This window comes from Moschus berezovskii, chromosome X (genome assembly GCF_049115385.1).
Source record: "Moschus berezovskii isolate FMDL1 chromosome X, NW_MosBer_1.0, whole genome shotgun sequence".
In the NCBI taxonomy this organism is placed as follows: Eukaryota; Metazoa; Chordata; class Mammalia; order Artiodactyla; family Moschidae; genus Moschus; species Moschus berezovskii.
This window is the reverse complement of record NC_142488.1, coordinates 32357152-32369443: the sequence shown is the minus strand read 5'-3', so window position 1 is coordinate 32369443 and position 12292 is coordinate 32357152. Positions and strand designations below refer to the sequence as shown.

Genomic DNA, 12292 nt, shown 5'->3' with positions numbered 1-12292 from the left:
GTGAGTGACCAGTGACTTAGCATGCACGCATCCATCCTGTACCTAGTGTGTAGCATTCAGACCAAATTGTTCCTGTTAAAGAAATTGTCTCTAACTTCCTATTCTGTGATCTGGCAACATATTTTGTTTCTTCAACAACCCCATAGCAGTACTATGAGTGTCACCGAACCAAACTTGGGTCTACTTGCCAGTGTGCAGTAAAGTCAATTTACTGACACTGGGTTGTAATGAAGGAAAGTGCGACATTTATCGTAAGGCCCATAAAAGGAGTCTAGGACTGCTGCTAACTGCTAAGTCACTTCAGTCGTGTCCGACTCTGTGCGACCCCATAGACGGAAGCCCACCAGGCTCCCCCCTCCCTGGGATTCTCCAGGCAAGAACACTGGAGTGGGTTGCCATTTCCTTCTCCAATGTGTGAAAGTGAAAAGTGAAAGTGAAGTCGCTCAGTCGTGTCCGACCCTTAGCGACCCCACGGACTGCAGCCTACCAGGCTCCTCCATCCATGGGATTTTCTAGGCAATAGTACTGGAGTGGCTTGCCATTGCCTTCTCCGACTAGTGCTCAAAAAGCATCATGTCCCTGATGGGTTTCAGCAAAGCAGTTTCAAAGGCAAGATGAAGGAGAGAAGTTCCAGGGTATGTAATCAACTTGTGCAGGATTCTCTGATTGGTTAATTGTGAAGCAATGGTTAGTTGTCACAGGGGTACCATCATCAATCCTTTGGCTCCAGTATGCCTGGGGGCTATGTGCTCACGGTCATGAAGTAGCTAAAGTCTTCCGTTTGGTGGGGGTTTTAACATCTGTAAAACAGCTCAGAAAATGTGCATCAGATACTGTCAACTAGGTACTTCAGAGAGGAGCTGAAGTAGAAGATATGGGGAAGGGGTCTGTCCCAGGAAGGCCCCCTAGGGTTCTCCTCAATTACATGCACCCTGATGTTCTTCGACTGAGCGACTGAACTGAACTGAACTGAACTGATGTTCTTCCAAAATCCTCTTGAAGTTAAGGGCAGACAGGTTTGGTTTCCATTGTTTACTACCCAAAGCATCCTAACATATATACTTGGCATAAAATAGTCCATTAATGTCATACCTGCTCAGAGGCCTTGCTCAGGGCTGTACACAACTCCAGCTTGTGCCATTCACATTGACATCATCGTTATGAATGGTATCCATTGGGGTTGTGCAGTGTCTAAACTTCATAGTTGTAAAAGGCTGCACTGCTTTGTGTCGGCTCATTTTTTCAGCTCCTCTTCAGTTGTCTTACCTCTGTGCTTTGCAAAAGAGTCAGCTCTAACTACTTTTGCTATCCAGAGGATTCATGGTATTGCTTGGTCTTTTTGTGATCACTTTGTTCCCCATGCCAAATGCAGACTCTTCAGTTTGTTCATCTGACAAATTCAAGTTTATTCCGTAATGCTATTCTCAGAAATCCCCTTTACTGTAAAACTTTCCTGGTCACATCTTTTTCCTGCCAGTGACCCTAGGCATTCATAGTAAATGGCTTTATCAGATGCAAAGATAATACTTTGTATACATTTCTGAATGCATTTCATGATGGTTTTATGTTAGTCTTCCGTACTAACCTGTGTGCTTTTTGAGCAAGCGTATTTGTCTAATTGTGGCCTAGTTGAGGAAAACCCTAGCACAGAGCAGATGCTTAAAGGACCGTCCCTTTGTGGAATTTTCGTGTATCCATTAATACTCGTAATTCATTGAATGTACCAAATCATTTAATATTTAGAGTTTTCAGTCGCACATTATCATATATATCCAGATGCAAAAATATTTACTTCTTTCTATTTATTGGCAATGTCAACTAAAAAAAAAGTCTCAGTGTAGTAAGGGGAAACTTCACTTGAAAGAAAAGGTCAGTGTGAGGGGGGTGTACTGCAATTGGAGGAGAACTATTGCAGTAGGGAGAATGCCGGAACCATAAGATCTGCAAGCCTCTCAAGGTTAATCAAAAGTGATTTTCCTTCTCTTGAGAGGAAGTAGCAAGGGTATTAACGGTAGGGAGTGGGAAAATGGGATAAAAGTATAGTTTGATTAAATAGTAGATCAGAGAATACTGTACCGTAAAGTCAGCCTATTCTAGTCATAGTTCTGGAGTCAGGAGGAAGGGTGAAACTTTAACGTTTGACTAATAAGCAGTTTGTTCCAACATGAATAAACACTTCAGCTGATAATTGATGAGACAAAAAAAATGGCAATTTGGAATATCTTTGTCTGGCCCTGCCATAGGTAAGCAAGAGGAGGCATCTATGAGTCTTATTTAAGTCATATGAGAAAAGTCTTAAGTGTCCCTTTTGGATCAGCTGTTTCTTAAGTAAATGTAGTTTAATCACTATGCTATTGAGGCATATGCGGCCCTGGGCCCCAACAAAAGTCACTACATCTTCTGCACATTATTAATTCCCTGTGTGTGTTCTCTTTATCCACTACTGCATAGCAACCTACGTCATAATTTAGTGGCTAAAAATTTTATCATTATTTTATCTCGTAATTCTAAGACACTGAAATCCAGGCAGGGGACTGTAGGACTTGTTTCTTCGCTTTATCCACTGAATTAGCTAGGGTGACTGGGATGGCACTCTTGGAACTGCTGGGTGTTGGCTGGTTCCCACCCTCCACCCCCCAGCCCCTTTATCAGAGCCTCTCCGTGTAGTCTGGCAGATTTCTACTCTAGTTAGATTTCTTAGATAATGGTCAGATTTATAAGAGACCATAGCAGAAGGAAGCATCAGTCCTCTTAAAGTCCATGAACAGTATGAAAAGGCAAAATGATAGGATACTGAAAGAGGAACCCCCAAGGTCAGTAAGTGCCCAATATGCTACTGGAGATCAGTGGAGAAATAACTCCAGAAAGAATGAAGGATGGAGTGGAAAAGAATTGATGCTTTTGAACTGTGGTTCTGGAGAAGACTCTTGAGAGTCCCTTGGACTGCAAGGAGATCCAACCAGTCCATCCTAAAGGAGATGAGTCCTAGGTGTTCACTGGAAGGACTGATTCTGAAGCTGAAACTCCAATACTTTGGCCCCCCTGATGCAAAGAGCTGATTCATTGGAAAAGACCCTGATGCTGTGAAAGATTGAGGGGAGGAGGAGAAGGGGATGACAGAGGATGAGATGGTTGGATGGCATCACTGACTCAATGGACATGGGTTTGGGTGGACTCCAGGAGTTGGTGATGGGCATGGAGGCCTGGCCTGTTATGGATCATGGGGTCCCAAAGAGTCGGACATTACTGAGCGACTGAACTGAACTGAACTGATACTTATATCATATGTGAAACGAATCGCCAGTCCAGGTTCGATGCATGATACAGGATGCTCGGGGCTGGTGTACTGGGATGAACCAGAGGGAAGGGGTGGGGAGGGATGGAGTGGGTGTTCAAGATGGGGAACACATGTACACCCGGGGCAGATTCATGTTAATATGTGGAAAAACCAATACAATAATGTAAAGTAATTAGCCTCCATTTAAATAAATTAAAAAAAAGGAAACAGAACAAAAAAACCTATCCATAGGCTATAAGTACTTTCAAAAATAATTTGTTGTTCAGATAAGATTGTTAGTTTGTTTTTGGAATTAGGCCAGAATAAGTAAATATTTTGAAACCTAGAAAGAAAATACAGAGAAAATTCTTAAGATAGAAATATTAATGTTTACAATCACAGTAATTGATGCTGGGTATTTAAAATGATACACTGTAATGGAAAACACAGATCAGGTGGAGCTCAGATGATTCTGGTATAAATCTTAATTTCTGATTTGTCAGGGCGGATAAAAGGAATATGATTTGGAAGACAATATATAATAATAATTATTATTATTACATTAATAATACTACTCAGCAACTGTGTTGAGGCAAATGAAGTGGCTATGTAGTTTGAAAGTCAGAGTGTTAAGTAAGGTTTATGATAAAAGCAGCATACGCTGGTAGAATGAGAGAGGGTAATATGAAGTCAAGTGAGAGCTATGAGGTATTGGTGGTTGTTCGAACGGGAAGCATATTGTCTCCTAAGAGCTTCAGTAGCAGGAATTAGGGATTCCATTTTCGGGAAAAATGTTAGATTATAATGTCATAATAGGCCTAGAACTAAGACATTAAGGCATTTACTTGTCTTGTTGCTGTTCAGTTGCGAAGTCCTGTCCAACTCTTTGTGACCGTCTTGGACTCATTATAATCATTTTCTGGGTACAGGATGGATCCTAGATAAGACATTGTCCTAGTTTTCTTTTGCTGCATAAGAAATTAGTACAAATGCAATGGCTTAATACAACACCCCTTTAATAGCTCACAGTTCTGTAGGTTGGGATACTGCCATGGAGTGGCTTGGTTCTCTGTTCAAGGTCTTAAAGGTCTGAAATCAGCATTTAAATACTTGTAAGATAATTCTGACATTTAACTCATCCTGATTTGGCATCATTTGTCATTTCTTATCCAAGTTGTTTTGTATCAAGGTGTTATGGTATGAGTAGTGACATTTTATTGGTTTTTGGACATTTTGGCTATTATGGTAGGATACTTTGGTCCCTATTTAAAGTTTTTTTGAGGTCTAGTCTTACTGCATTGTGGTCAGAAAAGATGCTTGGAATGATTTCAAATTTTTTGAATTTACCAAGGCTAGATTTATGGCCCAGGATGTGATCTATCCTGGAGAAAGTTCCGTGTGCACTTGAGAAGAAGGTGAAATTGATTGTTTTGGGATGAAAGGTCCTATAGATATCAATTAGGTCTAACTGGTCTATTGTATCATTTAACGTTTGTGTTTCCTTGTTAATTTTCTGTTTAGTTGATCTCAATCTCTCGGTGTGAGTGGGGTTAAAGTCTCCCACTATTATTGTGTTATTGTTAATTTCCCCTTTCATACTTGTTAGCATTTGTCTTACATATTGTGGTACTCCTATGTTGGGTACATATATATTTATAATTGTTATATCTTCTTCTTGGATTGATCCTTTGATCATTATGTAGTGTCCTTCTTTGTCTCTTTTCACAGCCTTTGTTTTAAAGTCTTTTGGACTCTGTGGGAGAGGGCGAGGGTGGGATGATTTGGGAGAATGGCATGCAAACATGTATATTATCATATGTGAAACGAATCGCCAGTCCACGTTCGATGCATGGTACAGGATGCTCGGGGCTGGTGTACTGGGATGAACCAGAGGGATGGGACGGGGAGGGAGGTGGGAGGGGGGTTCAGGCTGGGGAAGACATGTACACCCGGGGCAGATTCATGTCAATGTATGGCAAAACCAATACAACAATGTAAAGTACTTACCCTCCAATTAAAATAAATAAATTTAAAAATACATGAAATCACTTATTATAATATAAAAGAAATACTAACTGTTCAATGAAAAAATATAAAAGTTTTTTTTCTTTTTTTCTATTTCATTTTAGCAGGCCTTTCATTTTTATAGGTTTGGCACATAGTTCCTCGACTTTTGTGGACCATGGTTCCATGACAGTCTAACTTTCAGAAGCTTTATGGTACCTTTTGTGTTGTGCAGGTGGAGCTACTTCTGGTCCCTCCTCATGCTGCTTATGGGTCAGAAGCAGCTTCTGCAGGATAGGCCACTTGGTGCTACCGGTGAGGGAAAGGAATCCCTGGACCACTTGGTGAAGAGTACTTCCTGTGCCAGACACTTGTGACAGGTTCTCCCTTGACTGTAGAGAATGAAGGGTACTTACCAGGTTGAAAACTTTCTGTGGAGGTACCAGCAAGTTGTCTAATGTCTCTGGATAGGAGAGAGGAGTCTCAGACCCTTCTGAGGAGGAGAGCACTTTCCAAGTGTGAGCTTTTTGTGGTGGGATCACTTTTTCTGGCTAAGCAGCCACTGGTGTGTATGGGTGGTGAAGGGGAATCTCAGGCCGAGTGGGGAGAAAATCACTTTATCTGGGCATTCAGGGATTTTAGTTGTTCCCTCTTTTAGGTTCTGTAGTGCTCATTTGGTACTTGTGGGATTCCTATTTGATGTGATGTTGGAAGAGCCCATTTGAGCCACTTCCTGTTACTAAGTTAGAGGGAATGCTGGGTTTAGGTCACATTTCTTCTTGGTAGAGGTCATAAGGTGCCCTGACATGAAATTGCTCAGTCATTCTAAGGGTCCCTAGCCAATTCACCTTCTTCTTTAGACCTTTCAGAGCTCCTATGTGGTTGTCTTATATTGTTTCCAGGATATATAGTTGGGCTTATAAGAGGGAAGGAGGGCAAGAAGAGTATAAAGCATTTTATATGAATTAGAAGTCATCTCTGTGCCTTTTAAGTGCTCACCTGATTGGGACATGCTCACTCTGGATAATTTCCCAATCAACTGTGCTGTTTATCATAATCTAGTAATGGGAACGATATTCCATCACATTTACAGGTCTCATACTCAAGGGGAGGGGCTACTACGAGGATCATTAGGATCTTAGAATTCTGTCAACCACAGAAGGTGTAAGTGAATGTACTGAGACGTTAATTACGTCTTCCTTTGGAAGACTGGAACCTGTTAGGATAGTATGAAAACCAAGTACTGTTATAATGATTCTACTCGCAGTAGATGAAGTACACCTGGTATCAGAAGTGGTTAATAAAAATCAGAATATTCATTCAAATTTCAGTATCAGTTAATGTCAGTTTCCAAGGTTTGACCTAAGTCTTCATGTATGGCCATGCAGATATCTTTTGTGTGAAAAATATGCTGGCTGAAAGGTGAATTTAAAAACTTCACCACTACTCACTGTTTATATTTTTTTAGCTACATGCAAATACTGTGGTCACCAACAATTCACATAGAAAATAAAGGTCAGTGATGTTTCTGACTTTAATATTTAGAGCAGGGTTATACTTAACACTGGAAAAGGCAATGGCGCCCCACTCCAGTACTCTTGCCTGGAAAATCCCATGGACGGAGGAGCCTGGTAGGCTGCAGTCCATGGGGTCGGGAAGAGTCGGACACGACTAAGCGACTTCACTTTCACTTTTCACGTTCATGCATTGGAGAAGGAAACGGCAACCCACTCCAGTGTTCTTGCCTGGAGAATCCCAGGGACGGGGGAGCCTGGTGGGCTGCCATCTATGGGGTCGCACAGAGTCAGACACGACTGAAGTGACTTAGCAGCAGCATACTTAACACTACCTGCATTTGAACAGGTTGCACATTGTACAAAGTTATGACTGTTGCTTTAGGTTGTAATATAATGTACTCTCACCTGTATCAGGATGGAAAATGTTAAGGAAAATTTTTTGAACTGGCCAATAGGATCTTTTCCAATAGTCGGTTCTTCCCATCAGGTGGCTAAAGTATTGGAGCTTCAGCTTCAGCATCAGTCCTTCAGGTTAGATTTGGCTAATGTGAACTACTGCCAAAGGATTAGAAGTCAGGAGGAAAGAAGGTAAGGGTATTCATTTCTATGATGCACCCTCTCCAAAACTTTGGATTGACAGTGGCTGCCATTTTCTCAGTTTATAGCTCTTGCTGGGTGGACATCAGCTACAACTCTTAAGACATTTGGGATTGCAGGAACCACTATCTCTCTATGCCCCTTCAAACCTAGAGGTTCTAATACTGGCTTCTCAGTGGCTAGCCTCTGGGTACTTCATCATCTCTTGGTTTCTCGTCATTATTTACACATTTGAGTCTCCTCATTAAATGATAGTCCATCACTGTTTTAAATGTGCCATCAGCTTTTGGCTAGGACTCTGACTAATACATTGGTAGTGGGAAATAGGAGAAACTTTAAGGTAGTATTGGGGAGGGTGGGATAAACTGCTGGAGAAGGGATCAATGGAAGAGATAACCTGGACAAAAGGGGATAAACTGGAAGAGAAGGGTTTCAAAGCTTTTTATAGCATTCTATGAATATAACAAGACTTTTGTGTGTGAATGACTCTAATACAGTCTTAAATTGCTTCCTAATTATTTAGTTGGGGTCCTGTTTCTTTGCATGCACAACCAGGATTGAACAGGGCTAAGAGATATCTGGGATTTATATGACTAGAAGATACTACTAGGATCTATCTGGATTGATTATATCATATTAGAACATTTCTCTCATGGCATCAGGAATATCCCAACCCAGTGCACATACTACGTTTCTATTGAAATTCAGTGCACTGCTATGGTGTGTAACTCATTTTTATTGTCAGATAGGATAACACTGTTTGACCTTTTAATATTTCCTTTTATTATGAAACAGAAATTGGGGAAAGCCCAATAATTTCTTCAGGAACAAGTAATTCAGTTCAGATTGTTACATATAGATTCAGATTGTTATATTTAAACATAAATAACTCTAAAAGTGGACATGACTCAACTGACTGATGTCCATCACTGTAACACTTCATATATCTGATAATTCATATCTTACATAGGATTATCTGCCTCGGCGGGCTCCATTACTGGCCCACGACAAATAGGGCAGGTTGTGTTTTCTTCCAGCCAATGATCAATGCAATTGTAGTGGTATTCGTGGAGGCACGGTAGGATGCGTAGCGTGTTACCTGCGGTGTATTCTGTGATGCAAATGGTACAGACTTTAAACGCTTCATTCTCTTCAAAAGATCTTAAAGGCAAGCTGTCAATCTGTGTTCTCGTAAGGCCTGTAGTTTGGTGTGGGACTTCTTCATTTAATAAGACAAACTGATCCTGATTAAGGGAGGACTCAGAGTCACTATCTTCAATTATTATTGGGGTCTCTGATAAGCCTGTTGGTAAGTTTCTTTGTTCACTGCCTTCAAAGATCACCGAGGCAACGTCTGAATCTTCATCATTTGAGCTAGAAATCACTATACAAGTGGATGTAGAGCTAGAAATATAATAGGGGCTTGAATCTGATATCACTATTAAACTTGAATCAGGATCATATGTAGCATTTGAAGCAGAACCAGGCCTACTCTCACTACCACCAGGTCCATGTCTTTCATTTGGTGACTCTGCCCTTTCCATGTTTTCACTCGGAGGTGAGACACTATGCTCTAAATTAATGTCACTGTCCATAAGATTACTTGAGTTACTAGATCCTGTCATTGTCTGCCCTAATGTACTCTGACTTGGAACAGATGTTGTATCACTAAAGCTAGTATTTAAAATTCGATGAACGGGATTTCTGATGGTATTGACATAAGCACCCTCATTGGCCTCATCAGAATGTGAAAACATAGGCTTCGGTTCTTCTTGCTCACTTTCTGAAGTGCTCGTGTTGTAGGGTGAGTCAGATATTAACTGAATTCTACTAACTCTGCTGTCTCTCTGAGAACACGCTTGATGATGAACTGCTTCTACTACAAGATTGGAGGGTGTGGTTGGATTTGTTTCCCTCACTTCCAAAGATTCACTACTGCACATTGTGTCTGAGTAACATTCTCCATGAACAGTGTTCCTAGTTTTAGAAGTTTCAATAAGACCCTTATTTTGCAACTCATGTCCAGGCATTTGCTGTCTCGATGTTTCTTCATGCCCAGATCTGGAAAATCTCTCATTTTCACTTATGAGAGTTTGCTTAAAAGTCTGAGATGGTGTATCTTCATTAATTCTTTGAACAGTTTCCCACTGTGAATGTGGAGGTGACCAACTGTCAGTCCTTGCTCTGGTTCTCGGATAGACTGGGCTCCTACTTCTTAGTCTTCTCTTACGTGTAGTTGGTGGGGCTTCCATTAATGTTTCCATTGTATCTTGTTCTGATCCTGATGGTGTTGTAAATAGTGACTCAGACTGTGGATTTTCCACTTGCCTTTGGCTGTCTTCTGTATCTTCTCTTCTGGGAAGTTTTGCAGATGCTACATAGTCCTTCTCTGGATTTGAGTTTTCATCATCACAGTCAAGATTTCTTTCTAAGTCAAATCTGAGCTCATCACTGGTAGCACTAATTTGGCTCTCTTCTCTCCGAGACTGATTTTCTTTTTGTTCACTTGTCACATTTTCAGTTTGTCCGAAAGTGGTAAGCCGGTCTCGTAGAGAGTCATCACTGGATACATCATCTGAAGCATCTCCTCTATCTGTTAATTAAAAAAAGGAGGGAGGGGCCATAAAAGAACTCCCAAAATTGGAACTATGATAAAAGAGCACTCTGAAACTTTGTTTAAAAAGCAAACAAACACAATAACTTAAACCCTCAGATGTTTTCAACTGATTTCACATTTACAGAGTTAATACTTTAAAAGCTTTATTATCTAGATTTATAAGTAAAGGCAGGGCAGTTTCAATTCAATCTGCAAAGGAGTACAGTAATCCTAGATAAATTTAGAGAGTTTTTTACAAAGGGTATCTGAAGGAAGCCTCTTTTTCAATATTTCGTCATGTACACAGCCCTGTATACCACTATGGGAGGAAGGTCAAGAGACAACATTTTTTCTCAGTCCATTGTCAAAACACCAAAGCAATTAAACAAAGTAAACACCAGTTAAGGAGGAGTACTAGTATTTTAATTCAATTGATATTATTGTCTAATTCTCCTTAGTCTCCACCATTACTACTCCTAGGCGCTCATATGCTTTTGATAATGTATAAGTTGTTTTAAAATATAAGATTATTGCCCAAATATAAAAAAAGTTTATGTTTATAGGCTTAAAAGTATTTGAATGTTGAATACTTCTTAAATATCCAAGGTTTTTAATTGGCATTAAGGTGAAAGTCCGTTCAAATGAAGAGACTGAACCTAGCATGGCACATATAAGACCATATTCAAGAACCCAAGTATTATAGTATCCTCTTCATTAGATAGTAAAATCCTCTATTTTACACTGGGAGAGAAGGCACCAGATCTGAGGTTCCACCAGGGTTTCTCAGCCTTAGAACTATTTACCTTTTGGCACTGGGCAATTCTTATTTTGGGCAGCTACCCTGTGCATTGTGTCATATTTGGCAGCATCCCTGGCCTCTGCCCACTAGATGCTAGTAACACCCATGCGTCCCTCTGTGACAAATAAAAAATATCTCCAGCTATTGTCAAATGTCCCTTGGGGTGGGCCAGAGCAAAACTGTCCCCAGTTGAGAACTACTTGATTAAAATATAAAATATTTCTTTTTGCTATTTTGTGATTTTTTACATATCTATATAGATAAAGAGGGCTTCCCTCATAACTCAGTTGGTAAAGTATCTGCCTGCAATGCAGGAGACCCCAGTTGGATTCCTGGGTCGGGAAGATCCGCTGGAGAAGGGATAGGCTACCCACTTCAGTATTCTTGGGTTTCCCTTGTGGCTCAGTTGGTAAAGAATCCACCTGCAAAGCGGGAGACCTGGGATCCATCCCTGGGTTGGGAAGATCCCCTCCATTCCAGTATTCTGACTTGGATATTTCCATGGACTGTGTAGTCCACGGGGTTGCAAAGAGTCTGACACGACCGAGCGACTTTCACTTTCATAGAGAAAATAATATGGGACTTAGCAGGAACTTTCCATTGAGGTACAAAACCGAAAAAGAAACAAAAACCAATAGTCTACTTCGCACAATTTCCCACTTAAAACCACCCAGTTGTGAATCAGGGAACAAGCCTACTCGGGCATTCTCACCGCAAACCAAGTAAATGTGAGTTCTTTTTTATGAGAAGTTCCTTACCAAATAATTTATGCCACTTCTGTATACTTTACTATTTACTACTATGCAGTGATTTTTTAATACTATGAAGTTCCTTTTTCATCCCATCCTGCTGCTGCTAAGTCACTTCAGTCGTGTCCGACTCTGTGTGACCCCATAGACGGAAGCCCACAAGGGTCCCCCGTCCCCGGGATTCTCCCGGCAAGAACACCGGAGTGGGTTGCCATTTCCTTCTCCAATGTGTGAAAGTGAAAAGTGACAGTGAAGTCGCTCAGTCGTGTCCGACCCATCCTATTCCCCCCCGCCAAAGAGAAATATACCTCTATTTTCATCTGAGTCTTGTGGTGGTTTTTCTTTCATTAATTGAAGTCTCCCCAGCAACTCTTCTTCTGTACTTTCACCTGTGGGGGCGAGCAAATTGTTGTCTCTCATAAGTATGTAATCTTGTTCACTCAGATCACTTACGAATCGGTAGTAATCATCTTCTCGAGCCAATCGGTCTTTCTGACCTCTGTGTTGGACTGAAATTCTGTCTCCTTCATCGTCAGAATCTGAGCTTTCCATCTCGATGAACAAGTCGACAATTCATAACATAGTGCTGAAACGCAAAACCGCCATCAAGCAGTCTCTGGCTGCTACTTCCGCCGGAAGTGACCAGAACACACTCAGATAACGGTCTGCCTAGGTTTCCCGCGGCTCCGCTATTGCACCTCAGCTCTGTAGCCTCTGGTGAGGCAATAATTGAGATCCGCCTCTACTTCATAA

The 12292-nt window shown here is 41.0% G+C and overlaps 1 protein-coding gene across 1 annotated transcript; it reads right to left on the bottom strand.

The window, feature by feature from the left end:
• Positions 1-8357: 8357 nt before the first annotated feature.
• Positions 8358-12091, bottom strand: LOC129563834 (E3 ubiquitin-protein ligase RLIM-like). The gene is made up of 2 exons (XM_088834051.1): positions 11848-12091; positions 8358-9988 (listed from the first exon to the last, which is right to left on the bottom strand). Exons 1-2 carry the CDS (start codon positions 12089-12091, stop codon positions 8358-8360), a joined length of 1875 nt encoding a protein of 624 aa, XP_088690177.1.
• Between the last annotated feature and the right edge of the window lie 201 nt (positions 12092-12292).